This window comes from Molothrus aeneus, chromosome Z (genome assembly GCF_037042795.1).
Source record: "Molothrus aeneus isolate 106 chromosome Z, BPBGC_Maene_1.0, whole genome shotgun sequence".
Classification (NCBI taxonomy): Eukaryota; Metazoa; Chordata; class Aves; order Passeriformes; family Icteridae; genus Molothrus; species Molothrus aeneus.
The window spans coordinates 62,647,501-62,668,859 of NC_089680.1; the positions used below are offsets into that span (position 1 = coordinate 62,647,501).

Here is a 21,359-nt window from a genome sequence, read left to right on the forward strand (position 1 = left end):
TTTCCTCTTGCCTCTGACTACAGAAATTAAAGGTTGCTACAAGTATTTTAAACCTTCCATGCTTGCAGAAAAATGTCTTTTATCAACCCATCAATATCTGGCACCAGGTAAAAAATCTCTCAGTGTCAAGCAATAACAGTGAGAGGCATCTATGCTGAAGGAGGGGTGGAGGCCACCCAGCCAGCTGCTGTGGATGGATAGCTCAAACAGCCCTGTGTCTCAAAGAGTGCCTCTGTCACAGAAAGCAAGCAGCTATGGATTGTGACAGTAAATCTAAACCATAAGAAGAGGCTGGACATATTTGTTTACTGCCTCTTTGCAGAAAATACAGAAATCCACTGTGCCAGCTGAGTCTTTGAGGTCCTAAACTCAAAGGATTTTGAAATCAAGTTGAGCATTTGGTTGAGAGCCAGCTGAACATGAGCCAGCAGTTTGCCTAGGGGGCCAATAAGGTCAATGGCATCCTGGCTTATATGAGCAGCAGTGTGGCCAGCAGGACCAGGGCAGTGACCGTCTCCCGGTGCTCAGCCTGAGGTGAGAGTCACTCCCTGAGGCCTCACCTTGAGCCCTGTGTTTGGTTTTGGGTCAGAAGTTGTGTTAGGGGAGGTTCAGGTTGAATATTAGAAGAAGGTTCTTCACTGAGAGAGTGTTTGGACACTGGAACAGGCTCCCCAGGGAAGGGGTCCCAGTACTAAACCTGACAGAGTTCAAGGAGCATTTGGACAATATCCTCAGGTACATGGGTTGACTCTTGGGGTATCTTGTGCAGGGCCAGGAGGTGTACTCAATGATCCTTGTGGATCCCTTCCAACTCAGGAAATTCTGTGTTTCTGTGATAATGTGAGGTGCTGAGTCATGTCCAGACAAAGGCAGCAGAGCTGGGGAAGGGTCTGGAGCACAAATCTAATCAGGATCAGCTGGGGGAGCTGAAGGTGTTTAGCCTGGCACAAAGGAGCCTTATCACTCTCTAGAACTCCCTAAAAGTTGGTTGTGGTGAGGCAGGGATCAGTTTCTTCTCCCAGGTGGGAAATGCAGGTTTGGATTGGATATTAGGAAACAAATCTTCACTGAAAGGCTTGTTAAGCACTGGACCAGGCTGTCCAGGAAAATGGTTGAGTCACTGGAGGTATTTAAAAGATTAATTGATGTAGCACATGGTTTACCAGTGGACTTGACAGTGCTGTGTTAACAGTTTAACTGGATGATCTTAGACATCTTTTCCAAACTAAAAGATCCTATGATTATGTAACTGTATGAAGTATCATATTTTTCCTTGGTTCTGTCTGAAATTCTAGTTCAATATCAGACATGACCCCAAAATTATAATTCTAATGTCAGTCTGAGCAATCTTTCCGTTTCCATCTTTTTTTTCCCCAATTATTTGTCTTCTCTATTTTGCTACTTGAATTATGCTAGGCCTCTTAAAAAATAGTAAAGCAATAGTTGATGTGGAAGAACAGCCTTTTTATTCTAATGTAACTAATTTACATATTTCCATTTTATTTTTAATACAGCAACACTTCATTCTTCCGATGGGTTTATTTTTCTGATGCATGCAGAGAAGAGGGTTGAAAAAGAAATTGGAAGTTTAAAGTTATATGTGGTCCAATGTCAGAAAAGTACTTTCTTTAATTTTCCTGTGGTGATAAGCTGTTCAGTGTTGCAATTTATATCATTAGTTTTTATTAAGTTGGGAGTTCACCAATCATGTGTTTAGTTTGTGATGTTGTTTGTTCCTCCTCCAAACTGTGTTGTCCATTATATTCAGTCCCCAATGTGCAGACTGCCTCTCCTGACACCTAAAGACAGAGAAGGACATTTTGCCATTTCATGCTCCCTCCAAGTTTGTCATCTGTGGCAAGGGAAGCACACCATGACCATGTAGAGCAGAGGGTCTGGTCTCATCAGCTCACCTACTGACTGTGTTTTGAGATGAGACATACATAGAGATGTGTATTTCTATTCACATTACCTATGGGCAGAGTACCTGCACTGCCAGGAAAGCTTCATTGCCAGTCATCATGGAAATAGAAAAAAAAAGGAAAATTATAATGAAACATTTCTTTACAAGAATGTGATCAAACCCAGGATCAACCCTGATCAAATCCAGGCTCCTATAAAGGTGGTTGATGTTCCATGCTTGTCAGTGTTTAGGAGGCATTTGGACAATGCCCTTAGTACCATGCTTTAACTTTTGGCCAGCTCTGCATCAGGCAGCTGGACTAGATCGTTGTTGAGGGTCCCTTCCAACTGAAATAATCTATTCTGTTACTATTCTATTCCTATTCCAATTCTATCCTATTCTATTCCATTCTGAACTTGTGGTCTGGGGATAGACATCAAGTAGTTTGCCAGAAACATCTGTATATTCCAGAAAGAGAGAGAAAACACTTCATTAAAGTATCATTTATGCTTTGTATCAAGAGCACTGTGAAGGATCAAATCAAGTCTAACTTGGAAATAGTGTACTTTAGCTGGGGAGGTTGCCTAACATAAGTAATGTGTTACATCACCTAACTCAATTGACTAATTGAGCTAAGCCAGTTTCCTATTCCTTTATCCAGTTTGCTTTTTAGCCTCTAAGATGCTGTTCTACTGTCACTGCTACCAAAACCTCTGAAACTCTAGGATCAAATGAAGGTAGAATAGGTGCTAAAGGAGGGCTGCACTGGATTTCCTGGGATACACTCTACAGCACTTTTCAGTGTCAGACTGGAGCTTATCACTGAAGTTTTGCCTTGTCCTTCAGACCTTGTATCTCTCCTTCTTCTGTGACGGTAGACAGTACTTGGTGCCCTGATGTTTGCTCAATATCAGATGCTGTTGCAGTTCAGCGCTGTATGAGTAGGAATCTAGGAACATGGAAACAACAGATGTTGCTCAATATGAATATAAAAAATGCTTATGTAATTCCTAATTAAAGGTGTCACTTATTCTAAAAAAAAAAAAAGGAGTTGAGGCAGTCCATACCAGCAAAAGAAAAAACAGACAAGTGCTCAGATCAATATGATGACATAGTTTTCATGGGTAAAAGAAAAGCACAAGTAAAAAGCTGCAATCTGTGTTGCTTGATAAGACGCAGAGATTCAAAAAAAGCTATTGCTATGGCAACAAAAGGAGCAAGGGGATTTACACTTCTGTATGTTTCAATGCAGTCTTAACCAAGAGTGACTCTGGCAAGAAGGAACAGCTGCACATTCATTCTTATAATTTATGGATTGTGAATCTCACCTCACTGCCTCAGAGCCTATAACTTAGAGCTATAGGTCATTGACCATACATGGCTGAAGATGTTCCCAGACCTGTTAGAAGCATAATTCTTAGATTATTTATCAAAGGCTTTCCTGTATAGAATCTCAAGGTTAAATAGGTTTCTAATATCACTTGAAAATATTTATTCTATTCCATATGCCATCAATTAGGTCCACACTCATAGGACATCTAAATCTTTCTTGTAATCTGTTGAGAACATTAAGTCTAATGTCACTCTAATGTGACATTAGGAATGTTCTAACAGGAACATTCCTTCATCTCTAGTTTCACCCTGTAAGTGTCATTGAGTGCTTTTTTTCCATATGAAGATTAATACAATTTCTATCTTACCAAATTTTATGTCACAAAATATACTGTGTGTTAATCCAATTTAATTAGTTCCTCATAAAATAAAGTAAGATTATCTCATAGACATCAGGACATTTTAAGATTCAAATCACGTTGCCCTAATTTAAGTTGTTTTTCTTTAATTAATCTCGTTTTAATAATGGTATTGTCTGTTAATATTGCAGATCACAGTTTTTCGAATGGGATCAGAAGGACACCAGGATATTGATTTAGCTATCCTGACAGCACTACTAAAAGGTAACAGAGTTGAGTGAATCTATATCAATCCATTTTGTGTCTCTGGTGTCCTGAAACCTGCATTTATTGACATATCTATCAAGATGATCAATCTATACTGTGAAACTGAAGTATGCTTCTTGCTCTAATTGCTTTATACAAACCCAGCTCTTTCTTTAATGTTTAAACAGCTACTGTTTTTCCTTTCTGAATTTTTATTCTCCACAATCACTGATGTGTCACAAGAAATACCAGTGGTGACCCCCAACACCAGTTACTTGAGAAGCTCAGTATTCACGAGAAGCCAAAGAACTCCTCAGACTCAGATTACCTTGGTAGCTAAAACATCCATTTAGATAAAGCTGACTCTATTGACAAAGTAAGATGTTACCTGTAGTCATCCCTAGAAAGTCCGGAAGTAGTGTGAGGTTCCTTTCAGCCTCCACTTGTAGATTTAAGAGCATAGCTATTGGGATGGTTGGCCTTTTAATCTTAAACCTGGCTTGTTTTTACATCATTCTAAGCCATTACATGTTACACTTCTGCTCTTAAAACGTTGACTTTAAATTTGCTATTGCTACAGTTCATGATAGACCCTGATCTATATTAATTAAAAAATTAGTTCAAAACAAGAATCAAGAATTTCATCTATCACCAAATTTCTCTTTTGTTCCTTGGAAATAATATAATTGTAGGTTTCATTTTTATCTTAAATGTAACTGAATCCTTCATTACCTTCAGTGTGAAGGTATTCTCTTCACATTTGTTCTTAAGACAATCCCTGAAAGTACTGCTCTTGTTTTCTATTAATAAGGCACAGAATGTCTTAGAGTTGTGATTCCGCTTTTTCTAAATGTGTTTTCAAGATCTGTATCGCAACACAGATCCCTGGAGTCTTCTGAAAACTGACTCTTAGAAGCCTGAAGAAAATAAGTCACAAGCTTGTGAGGGATTGTTTTCTATTTGAAATGTTCTTTTGCAGTATTTACATGAGCAACTGTTTTAGCGGTTGCTGTCTCACTATATGAGCAGTCCTCCCTGGTCTGGAATATCCATTTTGCAAGTACTTAATTGGTGCTGTTGGCCTCTTAGTAAAATAAAATTTCCTTTTCTCTTGATGTTAAGAATGCAAGTCATCATAAGAAACTTTTATTAGCTCAGGAGATGTCTGCATCTGTGTAAGTACTTTCGACACCTCCTTTCATGCTTGTCTGAGAACCTTGATTTGAAAATCTGCTGATGGCAGCAACATTTGTTTCTTGCTCAAGAAAGAGCCAGAGGAACTAAGACTTACAGCTCATCTTTTCTGCTCCTCTGGACTTTCTGATTATGAAGGTACTCAGTGAAGATCAGATTCATCAGGTGCCTCTGGCTCATGTAAGCCTCCTGATCACAAGGTGTTTAATCAATATGTGCAAAGACGAGATCTGTTGTCTCAGCCAAGTCAGTTGTCCTTATTCACACCGTGTCTTTGTACAGGTGTTCTGGCCCACCTGGAAAAATACTGATTTTCTGAAAATATACCTCACTAGCCTGATGGATACTTGGGTTTTTCATCAAAGGCTAGGGTAGCAATGCTGAACCACTTGTCTATTGCTTTTTAATAAGTAATTTATTTATAATAGGTAAAATAAATAGGTTTTTTTTTCCTTTTGGAATTTTCATGCCATTGAAATTGTCGTGGCATTAGAGTTTCCACAGCATTGAAAACTTACTTCCTACAGTTTATTGTCTCTAAAATTAAAGAAAAATAATAATTGTAATCAGTAAATTAAGAGATTTGAAGACTGAGTCTGAGTTATCTTGACATTCATAAATTTAAATTTAAGAATTCATCTCTTCCTACTCTCAAGTACTGTGTAAAAAAAAGGAGCAGAACAATGTATGAAACTGGTAAGTGAATACCAGTAACTTTTTTTCAGTCTTCTTGATGAGGAAATTGCAGCTTTTGGTAGTGCAAGAGGAGCATATCAGCTAATGACCATCCCACCTGTGCGTGAGTGATTTGGTCATGGAGGAGTGGGACAAGGGTTTGGAAACACAAAATATCACTTCCTATTTGCTGTGTAAAATTTGTGATGAACTAATCTCTTTTTAAACCCACACCAGACACACTGGCCAATTCAGGAGATCTCCTGTACAGCATATTCCACAAGCCCCAAACTCAGCACCATATATTATTTCTTTGTTTGTTTTCACAAGGCTCTTGTTTAATCTTGTCAGCAAGATTTATCTTTCTTGGAAGTGATCTTCAATAAACTACAGAATGGCATCCAAACTGGTTATCAATTTACATTGCATGGATGTCACAACAGCATATGGTTTGCAAATTCTTTTTTTTTTTTTTTAATGTTGAGAGACACAAATGTGGGAAGTAAGTTTCCAAAGGCATGAGTTTATAGCAGGCAAGTTTATCAATACAGTTTAACTGTTTGTGCTCTCTTAACTTGAGCAGTTGGAACTCACACCATAATGGATTTTGTCCTTTTGCAGCTGCTAGTGAAGCAGAAGGCATATGACAGGGAAGTTAAAGACAGCATATGGAGATGGTCTAAAAAAACACTTGTTTTGAAGTGGCTTCAAAGATCCTAGTTCACGAAGCTGTTGCAATGTCTGGAGCAGACTAGTGCCAGCAATTTTTCAGATGGCGCTCCAGAAGCCTCCCCAGTGCTACTGTCAGCACTGGGAAAGGGAGAGGTGCTGTGTGGTATGTGCATACAGTGATATTACTGCCATGTACCTGCTGGGATAAACCATGCTAGGCTGCAGCAGAGCTGAAGTTCTGCATACTTTCCGGCCTGTGAGTAAGTCATGATTCATGCTCACTGAATAGCCATCATGTAGTATCAGATGGTCAAGGATAGTCTGCCAACCATGAAATCACAGACACAAAAAGGTTTCAGAGTTAGGTCAGCTATCTGGTTACTGCACTTGTAGCTGTTTTTGCTATCTGCTTTTCTGTTGTCAATTGGTTTCCTAATTGCCAGGATGGTTCTGTAGCAAATGCTGTGGAAAGGCAGCCTTTGCACTAGAAAGCTGCTGAAACAGGAGATAGCATTGGACCTGTAGAGACACTGAGCAAAAAGTTAATTTGTTTTTTCATTTTCCCTAATCTAGTTCTTTTCTTTAGATGTTGATTCAAAGAGGACACTGACAGGCTTATGTGCACTGTGGAAATTGATATCCCACAACCTTTTCTGTCTAGGTAGATGTTTCATGTCATTTCATCTTTCCAGATACCTGAGCACCAAGATCATAGGCTATTCCAGGAGAATCCTTTAGGGGTTTATGTTGGTCACAGTAAGCTTTAGCCAGTACATAAAAGCCTGTAGTAATAAGTACATAAAAGCTCTTCAGTAATCCTGCAAGTGCACAGCACTCATTGTCTGATGTGTACCCTGGCTCCCCGAGGAGACAGCGTTCAGTTTATAGTCCCAGGCTGTATCATAAAGGAGTTATTACATTTTCAGTCCAAAATATTGAGTAGACAATGTGACTTTTTACCAAAAGAGTCTATGCAAGCACTGCTGGATGGCAGCCTAAGAACATAAAATTAACATCTGCAGGAACTAACAGCTGTCCCAGCAGTCTATCTATATCCAGTGGTATCTATACCAACATAAAATACTGCCAAAACAATGTATTGCATCCCAACTGCAACTTTTCTTCTAGGAGCAGATGAAAAGAGGGGTCACGCTGCAGATGTTGTCATAGTCTCAAAACATTCTTTTGAGGAACATATCTTAGAATCAGCCAGACACCAGAATACTGAATAAATATTACAGAGACATTACTCATATTACCCAAAACATTATTTAATGTAATAAGTATGATATGGTAATTAAAATAATACAATGCAATAGGTTATTAACTCTACCTTATGTATTTCCCAAATATCCTTTGGCTTTGATTTGAGCAAGTTACAGTGACACTCATGAGTGACAGGCATACCCAGAGAGGTCACATTTTGGATTCTTCCTGCTGACTCAAGTCCATATTCTATGGCACTAAATGCAGTCAAGGAAATGATTGAAAGCAGACTGTATCTTAAAAAGGCCATCTCATGTTTTTTTCTGGGGAGTTTTTCTTATATGAGTGGAATCATTCATATCTCTTAATCGTGGGTAGAATTCTACCTAAAATAGCCTGAATACTTCCTTTTTCATGTGAGACAAAGGTCATCAGTTCTATCCTAGAATAAAATCAATTAAAAGGTATCCACAGCCCTTATGCTGCTCTGTACAAACATTCATAGCTTTGATTTTCCTTCTCCTCTTAAGTAAAATCAGTGTTATCCACATTCATCTGAAAACCCCTCAAGGAAGTCAGGAAAGAGGAGAAGGAAGCAAGGGCTTTCCAGCCAAAAACTGTACTGTGGAAGCACTCATCCAACCAAATGCACCAGAGCCCCAGCATGCACATCCATAATCGACACCCTAGCTGATAGGCTGCTTCAGACCTGGAGTACAACATCCCCTTGAGAAGCCACACATTTCCTTCTACTGCCAGATACCTGCAGTGCTCTGTGAGACAATGAACTCAAACATCGTGGCAGCAAGCGCTGAGAAGAGCATCAACTCTGGGACTGGACATCCGCCAACAGGAAAACTCGGCCACTGCTGGCAGCCTTAAGCACAATGAAGGGAGATGGGAAGGACACAGGTTGGACCACGGCTTGCTTTCCCCTCTGCTCAGTATTTGGAGCAATCAGCATGCTCAAAGAAAACAATTTTGGTGAATGGATGAGCAGGAACCACCTCATGCCCCATGCCAGCCATTCCTTCCTGTGATCAAATGCACCAGAAGACCCTCTATTTATCTGCCAGCTGAATCTTTTCTAAAGCATGAAAAGGGCCAGGGCTTCTAGGGTCAGTTGCCACAAACTGGAGATCGCTCCCTGCTAGGGCTCAGAGGTTATTTACCTGGAGCCTCAGTGATTTAGCTTGACTTCTGCCTCAAGTGGGGGCAGTGTAAACAGCCCCCTTCCCTCCCCAAGTCCGTCTGATCCGCTCTTGATCCAAAATTATTTCTAACAAGATGGCACCTCTGGCTACCCCTATCATAGGCTGTTGTAGGAAAATCAGGAACTGGAGCTCTCTCATCACATGTGTGAAATGTTGTCAGGCTGTGGGATCACCATCACTGCCCCCAGGTTTTAGAGTTCACCCATGTGTTTCCTCCATGACTCACCAAAAACCTTGACTAAGCACCTGCTAAAGCTCTTACTTCTCCTACAGGCACATGATTGGGAAGGAAGAGATCTGATGAGAACATCTCTTGTTTGCTTCACAAGGGGGGAGAACATTATTTGCTCTCTGTGTTTAACTTACACTATCATACTCACTGCAGGTATTTTTTTTTCTGTTTTTATAAATAAATCTTGGGATGTAGAAATGTAGAGACATTTTTGCCTTTCCCAAAGGTAAATATTTTCTGTTCTTGAATTTTGCATATTGCTTGTGTAAGAAGCTCCAAAAGTTTCAGATGTTGTTGGCATCCCCCCTGAGGTCTCTTTTGAGAGCTCTTGTTTGTGTTGCAGTACATAGCAATGAGAAGTTGTGTCTTATGAAAAGGGGCATTCCTGATACATCTTAGCCACAGAAGTCACAGAAGTATTTTTACTTTTTTTTACCTTCTTCATTTGTTTCAATTCTATTCTCTTCCTGCATTGTCTACTTTTTATCAGAGCTCATTTCTGTATGAATGTGATTTGGATGATTCACAATTCACCATCTCCCAAACAATTACTGTAGGTATTGACAAGGAATTGGCCATATCAGCAGTAAACTGACTTCAAAGTTGAGAGTTATGAAATTAAACTATAGGCTAAGCTCCACAAAGTTTTTTATTAAGGTCTTCACAGAGAATTTCAGCAGCCAGCTTTATGTTTTCATTGCCTCCAGTTTCAGAGTCCACTTTCAACTGGAACAGTGTGTGGGTTTGAATTGTACTGAAATGGGGACAAAAATGCTTTGAAGTAATGAAAAGCTTTTATTTATCCTCACTCCATGATATCAGTATAAGAATTAATAAACACAAAATAACAGTAGAGATATGAGGTCTTTAAAAAATAAGCCCTTATACAATCACCTAACCACTGCAAGCAGAAATGTAGTTAAAGGTCAAAGAGCCCTTTATTTATTTGGTTGATCTGTTCATTCAGGCCAGTTCTCGCTTTGACATTGAAGCACAAATGCTGTTTTATTATTACAAGTTAGCTGAGAGCTGTGAAATAAAAAAGCACAGCAGGGATGTGTGACAGGAATGTCCCACAATGTCCATTAAAACTGCAGGGAAAATCATACCCTCCCTTCCAAAAACAAAGAGCTCCGAATCCATCTTATCATCTGCATAGTTTCTCATTTAATTTGGATATATTATACCTTGACACAAGCTTTATAGAATGCCTACTTACATGGGTATTTCATATGTGAAGGGAAATTTGTCCCACCAGGATGCTTCGGTACAAGTAGGGGAGAAACTCCCTCCTATGCCTCTTATCCAGCTGGAATGTGTAAGATGCCAAAAACATGAAGAACTACTGAAATCAATGGTGTCTGTATGAGTTGAATCTTCTTGTAATTGCCAGAGGCACGTATGTTTGTGTGTGTGTGTGTGTGTGTGTGTGTGTGTGTGTGTGCACGTTCATGTGATACATGTGGGGGTGTGTGTATTCCTGCAGTTCCATCTGTATCCTGGCTTGTTCTCTTGCTTCACATTCAGTAGGAGAGAAACCAAAAATTGCCTCTTCTGATATCACCTGTATCTGCAGTATTTTGAAGGGAAATATGAGGAAATATTTAATGTGTGTAAGACAATCTGAGAACTAGAGATGCAGATTTGAAAACGGATTTTTTTTTTTTTTTTACAGGTGAAATGGAAGGTTTCGTTTTGTTTTAATATGAGATGAGTTGCAGAAATCATGTGGACATCTGTGAGACTCTTCACAAAGAGGAGTTACCAGGGCATACTGAGCCTAATCTCTTGTTTCTTTTTTCTCCTGCTCTCCTCCCTGCTCCCCTGTCTGTGTCCACAGGAGCGAACGCATCTGCTCCCGACCAGCTGAGCCTAGCACTAGCCTGGAACAGAGTGGACATCGCCCGCAGCCAGATCTTTATTTATGGGCAGCAGTGGCCGGTACAGTATATATATGTGTATATACACACAGCATCTTCTGTTAGAAACACTTTGCACCCTACAGAGTACTAAATCCATTCTCTTTGCAGTGGTGGTTTTAGTGTGGTTTGAAATACACTGGGTCGTGCCAAGCACACGGTTCCCAGGCACAGTAGCTGAAGGCAGGCGCAGTTGCAGAGAGGTTAATGTGTTCTATTGTCCAAGGAAATGGTGACATCTAGCGATGCCTTAACAGTAGGACACCATACCGCTGAAAAAACGGGAAGTACCAGAGTTATGCTACCAAGCATGATTCTGCAAGCTGAGGAAAATGAGTATACAGCCGTATTTTAGTGCTAGACTATAAATTCAAGGAAAGTCAAAACTTCTTTTTTCTCTTCAAGCAGCACGCTTTTATATGCAAATACTGAATGTGAGGTGAAGGTTTGACATAAAAAATACACCATACAAATGTTGGAGGTCAGGTAGACTGCAGGAGCTGATCAGCAGTGTCACCAGGAATGGGATGTGGCTCCAGACCTCTGGTGGTGTTAATTCTGCTCCCACTGCTGCTCTGCATCCATCTGCCTGCTCTACATCTGCACCGTCCTGTGCTTCAGTTGCTCCCTGGCTAATACCATTCTCAGGGAGCACCAGGGGTATGGATTCTCTTCAGGAGTGGGAGGACTGTAAATAGAGGAGTTATTGAATACTGTGTCAGGCAGAGAGGGAAAAGACAACTCCTTGATTGTGCTACAGCTTTTACAGGTGCAGAGGTCACACAGAAAAAAAAAAAAAAAAAAGGAAGGTCTACATCCTTATCTGCATCTCCTTAAAGTCCAACTTATTCACTTAGGAGTTTCAGCTGGACCATATTAGTCACTGATGTGACACTTGTTTCATCACTGTCATTAAAATTTCACATGCTATCATTACATGAGCATTTACAATTCCCCATGGAAAAATTATAACAATGGGAAAAGCTTCTGTTTAAGTATCCTTGCTTTAAATGTAGCTTTCTACAGCTTGCTACCCCTAAAAGCTAGTAAAAAATCCTTGCCTTTTCAGTCATGGATTGAGCAGGACTATTTATTTTGTCTTTGATATTGGGCATAAGTACACGTCAAAACACAGGAGGGATTTTAATGGCATTGAACGGTCTTCACTGTTATCTCTTCATCACCACATCATAGCAAAAATTTGAATAAATTCTGCAAACTGCAAACATTTTGGAAGCTAAAAGCTGGAAGGATGAGATAATTTCTCATCCTCCTAATTCTGCCTGACCTCCAAGAGTTAAGAAGGAGAGGGTTTGTGTAAGAAGACCTCTTGCATTTGGGCCTTCAAAGGAATGCAAATTTTGAAGCTATTTCTGTTTCCTGGGTATTCAAATTTCCCTGATGTTCCATATGACAAACACAAGAAAACTCTAGAAAAGACAGAATTAAAGTCATTATGTGTGCACATGACACATAACAAGTGTATCTAATATAAATAAAATGTTTGACAGGCAAAGAAATAATGATAATAATGACATGGTGAAGGTAGAGATATGGTTCTCCAGTTTACTGGATTCCAGTTCTTTTGTCCTAAACAATTTTTCCTAGAGTATTTTAACCAGCATTCTAATATTCCTTTTTGAAATGCAGCCCTGAATTAGAAAAATTGTTACAGATCAAAACCGTGATTATTCCATTTCAAGCTTAGAAGAGAAACCCTCAGAATTTTGTCAGTCCCTCTGCTTGTGCTGGAGTGACTGAACCAGCTGGATGTAGCCTGCCACGCCCAGGAACAGCTTCAATTAATCACTTGCTTTGCAGGTGGGCTCCCTTGAGCAAGCAATGCTGGATGCACTGGTGTTGGACAGAGTGGATTTTGTGAAATTACTCATAGAAAATGGAGTAAGCATGCATCGTTTTCTCACCATCTCCCGGCTAGAGGAATTGTACAATACGGTAGGGCCAGCCTAAGGCAAATTTTCTGTCTCTATATTCACTGTTCTAGCTCCGACTTGTATTGTAATGGCATGATGATGATGATGCACCAGGCAGTCAACACCTGCTGCAGAAATTTTTCATTAGTCCATAATGTCTCTCTTGCTTGTCTCTCATATAGTGTGACATGCTGTGCCTTGCCCACATAATCTGCTGTATGGATTTTGTAAAGATACAAAATAAGCCTGACAAAGTGCCAGCTAATTTCTTGTCATTGTAATTCCAATATGACAAACCTAAGATTTAGGCAGGTGGTACTGGCTGGAAGACAGTCACTGGCAATTTAGGACTGATACAGTGGTGTTATATGACTCCTGACAATATGGTTTCAGAAAAATTTTCCACCTCTTAATCAGTCTCTGTTAGAATGAAGGGCTTCCGCATGCCCCCACTGCGTTCCAAAAATTAGACCTTTGACTTTTAAAAAACTGTTTGAAAGTTTTTAATCCTTACAATTAAAGTGAATATAAAACTGCACAAATTAAGTCTGCTTCTGAATTCTCAAATGCAAAATACATTCCAGCATTCACAGTATTGTTACTTACTTAGGTAGTAGTTCAGAAAGTTCAAACTTCTTATGTGTAATGAAAAAAAAAATCTTCAAGGCCAATCTAGTTGGTAGAATTCCCAGTTTTTGCTGTCATAAGCTGCTACACTGGACTGTTGTCTGGATGTGTATCGCTCTGATGGTGACCAGAAGTCAGTCTTGCAAAATATCAAATATTCATAAAGGATTAATGAAAAGGATTCATTAAATTTGGAGAGGCAGGTATTGATAGATTGATAGATAGATAGATAGATAGATAGATAGATAGATAGATAGATACGTATGTATGTACATATGTGCTACCCTAGAGACAAACTCCCATCTGAATTTTGGTCAGCTTACATTTTGCCTATTGACTGGCATCTATTATTATATTAAAAACAGAATGCCTACAAGTATTAAAAACAAATGCCTACAAGCTTCCTTGTAACAGGGATAAGCATGGTAGTTCTTGTACAAAAGCCAGTTTTTACAGGGAATAAGTTTGACAGAAGTCTTCAGTTCCCCAGCTAAAAGAAGGGCTTTTTGAACAAATTTATTGCTATAGAAATCAACATACATTTTTTCATGCACAAATTCCAAAAGACCCAGGCTCTGAAATGCCTGAACTGCTAATTATACTGTATGACCAAATGCATCCATAGTAGCCTTAGCACCAAAAAAAAATTACATGGCCAGTTAAAAATGACCATATTTCAGCATAAGACTTAGGAATGACCTGTGAAGCTACAAACCAGTGAATCTTACCTCTGCTATGGCAAATTTGTAAAAATAGAATAAAGTATAGAACTACAGGCAAGGGAATCAATTTTATGTCAACAAAGAGTTTATCAAGCTTCTATAGGAAAATGTTAAGCCTTGGAAATCTATTTCTGCAATCAGCATGCAGGAGAATAAGAATGTTGCCCTTGGTTCCTTTTTTTTTTTTTTTTGCAAAAATTTGACAGTATTTTAAAATTTCAAAGGTTATTAAAGAAATGTAGCTGCCATGATTTAGAAGATCAGGGACAATTTTAGTTTAAAACCTACTTGAATGTTAAAAAACAGGGAGAAGGAAAACATGGTCCATTTTGACCACAAAAGGACATTATGACCAGGGTCATGGAAGACCCTAGAAGACCACAGCTGTTCAGCTTGTTTATGTAAGATCTGAAAAATGGTACCTACAGAAGAGACAATAATATTTGCAGGTGTTTTAGAAAATCTGAAGCAGCATATAAAGAATCACAAGTAAGTCTCATCATGCTCAGAGATGGGATTACGTAAAATTAAATGTTGGGAAGTGCAAAGCAACGCATATATGGAAACATTGACTCTACACATGTGTAGTGGTCTCATCCATATCAGCTACAACCAAGGAGACCTCTTATAAAAATCTCTTTATAAAAGCAACAGTCAAAAACAAAGCAGAAAATAAAGTAAGATGTAATAGTAGTAGTAGTAGTAGTAGTAGTAGTAGTAGTAGTATGATCAAAATTGCGGGACTCCTCTGCAGAATATTTTTGCAATGACAGCTGGAGTCAAAAGATTGGAAAAATTCATAGACTTTGCATTCTGCATTCACATGCATGTGCGTTCACAGGGAGCAGCTTTCAGATGAGGCAGCCTCAATGCAAAGCCAGGCTCAGAGTGCCTCTGAGCCACCAGTGGTGGAACTGGAAGTCCTGAGTGCAGGAAGGCTAAGACTAAAGCAGTACTAAAGCAGTTGGTTTTGCTTCCACTCTTTCCCAGAGGCTGTGCTGTGCTCCTGGTTTTTCTAAGCCAGGAGCCTAACCCAATACATAGGACTTCAGTTTTCATCCACTGTGGCAGTTCATAGGGTTTTCTTAAGGAAGAGTTTTCTACAAAAGAGAAAAACAGGTGAAATAATGCTCTTGTAATTGTTTGGGGTTTTTTTTAATTGATAACACTGTACAATTGAAGTGCTCTCGGCTGCCTGATTTCTAAACCAGCAAGGTGAGAAAGTTATCTCAACATTTATATTTTGTGCAAACTATTTTGTTTTTCTTCATTTGTCCTTTGCAGAGACATGGACCATCCAACACTCTGCATCATTTAGTCAGGGACGTGAAAAAGGTGAGTCGAATAGACGGTAGGTTGAAAATAATGTTATTGTTTTTTTGTAGCTAGATACAATCTCTGTTTTGCATGAGCTTTCAGTCAGAGTCTTCTCCTTCTTGCCAGTACAGAATGTCCTGTCTGTGTGCTCCAAATATGAACTTTTTGCATACAAAGCACAATTAGCAAGTTATTTGGCTTGCTTTCTCTGTGGTTTTAGACGCTTGAGTAATAGTGTGTCTGCTGCCATAATTGTAGGCTCTTACATACTGTGTGGATTTATGCTGTTACTTGTATTTTTCCATACCTGCAACTGTTGTCTAAGCTACTTTCTGTGTTGCTAGTTTACTTCCAGGCCTGTAAAATAGCTATTACCCTTGTGCTGGATCCTGGCTTTTGGAAACAGTTCCTCATTCTGTATTGTGTGGTACATTCCTCAGCAGAAATATAAAAATTAGTAGTGCAAGTTCCCCCGACCCTTATCATGTTAATTTCAAGAATCTTGAATTATAAAAATCTATTAGAAGAGCTGGATGGAAATACTGAAAGGTCTAGTGGCAGGAAGGAGATACCAAATAACTTTACAACTGTGCTCAGGATTAAAAGACTTACAGCGGCTGTAAGGAATAAAAATCCCTTATCCTTTAAATATATGGATCAAGTAAGGAGACTGAGTCTGCAAATGACCTCATCAACTTGAGTATTCTCCCAGAGAATGTGCGGATTAGAGCCTTGTACATTATGTAAGTCAGACCTCAAGGGTAGCATACTTAGGAAAGGATATCTCTGTACGTAGAACTAGATAGAAAATTTTAAAAGGAGAGAGTATTTTTTTCTAAGAGCACAGGTTTTAGTGTTTTTTTCTGACAGTGACAGAATTTAAGCCACCTAAGAGAGGAGAGTTGTATTGTGTCATACAGCACCTTTTTACTAAGTAATTTTACAGAGTAATCAGTAGCATGTTAGGAAGGTTCTGGTGGTGTTCTTTGGTTGGTGTGTTAAATTACATCATCATTGTCCAATTATGTATAGGGTATTAAGTGACCGTTGAAAAGTGTGAAATGCCTACAAAAAGAAACTATGCATAAATCCCCTTGGACTGAGCAGAGTGAAGCTAGAATCTGTTTAGAATGGATACTGCTTTTGAAGCTGAAGTTTCCAGAATATTTTATTACTCAATATGCAGTTATTTATGTGCCTTCATGAATTTGAAAGAAGCATAATTGGTCTTCTACTTTTTTTTCCAAATGCCTTCTCTTCACCAGAATCACCTTTCCAAGATCTTCTTCAAAGGCATAGCAAATTGCATGTTGAGTAACTAAATAATATGTATCTCTTTTTTCTGAGCCCCTAACTAAATATGTATGTTTAAAGAAACTCTTGAAAGAAAAGGCATCAAAGTAGGCAAAGATGATCAGTACTCATGGATGTATATGAATAGACACTGAATAAACTTACACTATATTTGATGACATTATTTGTTCCATAGTGATTTCTAACTAGTAAGTGATGGTTCTTTCCATAAATTTATATTTCTTTCCTCTGTCAATATCTAAAATCTTCAGTAATTCCAATTACATTGAATCAGTCGTATGAGCATAGGTGAGGGCTTTGAAAACAGACAGCCTGGTATGGCTCTTTAGCACCTTCCTCAAGAAAACTGGACCTCTGGGGCTCTATTTCTCATTTTGTCCAGGATGAAGAACAGCCAGGTTTCATAAGGAGAAGTGACAGCTCGCTATAGCCCTGACAACTGAGCAGATCCCTTACCAATCAACCAAGCCATAAATCAGTCCTCAGATCCGACAACAGTTTAAATGAAAACACCTCTTTGGAAAAAACTTCTTAATGGACACATCACCATTTGACAATTTGATGGTCCATCATGCATGCAAGACAGACCACACTGCTGATGCTAGTTTTTTGAGTTCATGTATATTTTGATGCCACACACCTAACCTTTCAGATTTAATTACAGCATCACAGAATATAAACACCAAAGTATGTAATACACCACCTTGAGACAATACCTAATTGATATGGAATACACTGTGCATTTACATGTACCTCTCAGTTTTAAAACCTGCACTATTTAAAAGGGTGTATGCTAAAAAATTGCATCTTGATCATTGTGGATTCTCAGATAGAGAATGGATATTAAAAATCATAGAAGCAGTAATTTACTACTGTTGTACTATATAGCTGTATAAATCAGTAGGAGAGTATTGTTTTTGTTTTGTTTTGTTTTGTTTTGTTTTGTTTTGTTTTGTTTTGTTTGAAAACAATCTTGCCTGCTTCATAAAGCAAATAATGAGAACAACAGAAGTCATATTATCACATTCCATTTGTGGCAGCCTGTAGACACACGTGCACACACATGTGGATATAATACAGCAATATGTTTTCCCTTTGGGTTTCCAAATACTGCTGTGAAGACTGATAGCCTAGGCAGCATACTGTAAAGGCCTGGAGACAAAATCTTAAAGAATTTACAGTAATCTGAATGTGCATAAATTTTGCATGTATTAACAAGACAAATTATGTCATAATGACTCTGCCTCAGATAACCTTTCAGTCCTCTCAATTCCACAGCTACATGGCAGGGCCAACCTGCCTGCAGTTTTGGCCTCATGGCCATTTTGCCATCTCCTGTCAAGGGTCCAGGATTTCAAACTTAACTTTGGCTTCCTTCCATAGACGATACACAGCAATGTACCCAGGCTAAGCAGAAAGAATCAGACAGTGGCTGTTCTGGACACCCTGTCTGCAATTGGAGGTTGCCCTCTATGAATTTAAAAAAATCCTTCCCTGCCTCAACTAGCTGATGAAGATCAGTAGTAATTAATACTGAAAAAAAATAATTTTTTTCATTTATCCAAAACATTGTATATAATTAACAGATCTCAACTCCACTTCAGGATTATTTACATTTCCAAAGTTGGGGGTTTTTTGGACTGCTACTGCACATCTGCATTTCCAAAAAACAAACTAGCAATGTATAGAATTTTGGCAGTATTATTTCTTTCTCAGCATGCAAACTCAGATGTTTGATACATGGTGACACAAAAATGCACTTGAAGTGAAAAAAGTACTACAACTGACTAGCTACAGTTTAAACCTGAAATTTCTTCAGGAGAAGAATTGTGCATTAACACTGAAGAGTTTGTCCCAGCATTAAAAGATTTGTTGATTATTAACCAGAACAACTATCTTACCTCAAAATCAAACTTTTTACTTCGTCATTCTTGACCACCTAGACTGCACTAGAATTAGTTCATCCAAATTCTTATTGTTCTTGAGGCAGTTCTGTCCCACTTGCACCACTGTGTTTCATTTACAAGCATTCTTAGCACTGTCAGGGTGGTTCAAGCTGTCTGCTGACAGAGCAAGTGCTTTTGCATGTGTGTGACTCCTCTCACTAGGACGGTCCAGTCTTCTTTACTAGCGTTTCACACTTTGGAAAAGGAATGTTTATGAAATGTGTGTTTTTCCTGTGGATTTGGGAGTTTTCTTTAGTGAAGTGTTTCAGTATTATCTGGGAGGTTTAGATACATCTTTTATCAAAGTTATTTTATTGGAATCTTTTTATCTAAATCTTTCATGAAAATTTAGAAATCAAAACTGTATCAAGAAACTCAGATTTACAATACATGTAGCACCCTGATGCCTGTGGTTCTTTAACTGCTCAAATGTTTTTTGCTACTTAATAACATTAAAGCCTTCAGTTTGAGTGAAGACCTTAAGTTAGAAGGAGTCCTGCCTTGGAGGTGCAACTCCCATTTCTGCTAATCCTTTCATCCTTGCTCTAGTAGAATTATCCTCTTACACATTCTGGGAAGACAAGAACATTTTAGGGGGAAAACCAACCAAACCTAGCAGAATTTACGTTTTAAAATGTAATTTTTTAGGTTTATTTTTCATTTAATTTTTAGATGTTATCTTTTTTAAACTGTTCAGCATAAATGTTACCATGTCCAAATTATCTAAGCTAATACACATTCTTGCAAACCATAGTAATTCCCCCACTCATCAAATTAAACAAGATTATGAAGGTTGCAAGAAGATATGCTGGAGGACATTACTTAAAAATGGTTGGCAACTCAATTTTTTCCAGTAAATTTGCTTGATTTTTTGTCCCTTTGAATGCCAGCTGATTGCTGGGCATGGTACACTATGAAAGCACAACCTCCTTCTCTCCTTCCTCAGCCTTTGCAGCATGCTGCTTGTATCATGGTAGCAGGGCAGGAAATAAGCCTTGTCCTTCATGGCTGAAGTAGAAAAGGAAGGAGGATCTTTGCATCCATTTTCTCTCTTCTGCAGAACCAGTTGCCATCTGCTCTCCATTAGTGATTCTCTGTTCTAATCTAATAAGAACATCTCCAGAGAAGCCAGGCAGATATCTCCAGACATGCAGATATTTCAAGCAAGACATGATAGTCATAAAATTGCTCCATGTGAATTATTAGCCTTCTCCTAATGAACACATTAAAGAAGCTACAGACTCACTGTAATCTGTACTGTATATCATTATAGAACATTAGATTATTACAGTACACTGAAAAATTTTGAAGCTTTGAAGAGTTACAATTTCTGGTCCTTCTGCAATATTGGCTATATGAGACAATTTTTTTTATTAGAGTAATAATCATTTTTTTCAAGGCTACTGTTCGCAGTACACAGAAGGATAATTTGTCTCTCCACCTTTATTTTGTAGTCATTTCTTTTGCACAGTGACATGCAGAACAGAGAGGGTTCTCTAAATCTGAAAAGTTTCTTGGTGAGGTCTCTAGAGCCAGGTGATCTATTCGCAATTTGCTGAATCATGCCTTCTTTTCTGGTAGGGAATGCTTACTGAAACGTGACCTCTCATCCAGTCAACTCAGAAGCAGAGAGTTAGAGAAGGAGGCAAACTTTCATTTGGGTTCATTCCCTTCCCATTAGTCCTTTCCTCCTGCAAAGGGGTCAGAGTTTACCTTGTGTAGTTTTTTCTGAAGGGAATAGCACAGCAGGTGTGCCCACACTGGGGTTTTGTTCCTCTATTGCCAGAGACCCCCCAGAGACTTGACTGGCACATCTGTGAGTGCAGCTCAGCCTGAAATTGTTCAGCACACAAGATGTCCCATTGGATTCACTGCAACTGGAGAATAGAAATGCCCCATTAACTCAGAGTGAATTCATATGCAGTGGGAGACAATCTGTTACTGAAATCTTTCTTCTTAGTTTTGCAACCCCCAAGCACTGGAGAACTCATAACCTTAGTGATGCCATTTTCAGATTTGAAAGTGAAGAGTAGTAAGATGTGTGCAAGGGAGTTCCCATAAAAATGACAGTAAGATGTGGACGTATTTGTCATTCTGTTTCCTTTCACGTTAAAAAGTACACGCTGAAGACATCATATACACGTACATACACACAGGCATATAGATATACATAGGCATACACACATACACATACATCTATTTAGATATAGGTATATAGAAATATCTAACACAGGGTAGGAAAGGAAAAGAAATGGAAGGAGAAGTATGTAGGCATCTTTTCCAGGATCCTGCTAATGGCCCTTGCCACAAACTCAGTTCATTTCTTGTGAGACAATCTCCATGGCTCTGCTGGAAATTACATAACTAGATAATGTGTTTAAAGGGGCTTTTAGTAAAATATGTAAGGAACTCAGGTAGAGAATATGTAGAAAAATTTCTAGGCCTGTAGTTTTCTTCATAAAAAAAAAACCCAAAATAATTAGCCACGTAGGTATTTTGTTTATTACAGCTTTCATACACACAGATGCTTTCCTAATTCTTGGTGTG

The 21,359-nt window shown here is 38.7% G+C and overlaps 1 protein-coding gene across 3 annotated transcripts in view; it reads left to right on the forward strand.

Annotated features, from left to right (window-relative positions):
• The window catches only part of TRPM3 (transient receptor potential cation channel subfamily M member 3), a 385,669-nt gene that overhangs the window by 309,959 nt on the left and 54,351 nt on the right, over nucleotides 1–21,359 (forward strand). For all 3 annotated transcript variants that reach the window (XM_066568608.1, XM_066568609.1, XM_066568607.1), the window contains exons 9-12: nucleotides 3,786–3,858; nucleotides 10,874–10,974; nucleotides 12,774–12,908; nucleotides 15,520–15,570. In XM_066568608.1, the coding sequence (XP_066424705.1) occupies nucleotides 3,786–3,858; nucleotides 10,874–10,974; nucleotides 12,774–12,908; nucleotides 15,520–15,570 (360 nt within the window). The remainder of the gene's footprint in view (nucleotides 1–3,785; nucleotides 3,859–10,873; nucleotides 10,975–12,773; nucleotides 12,909–15,519; nucleotides 15,571–21,359) is intronic.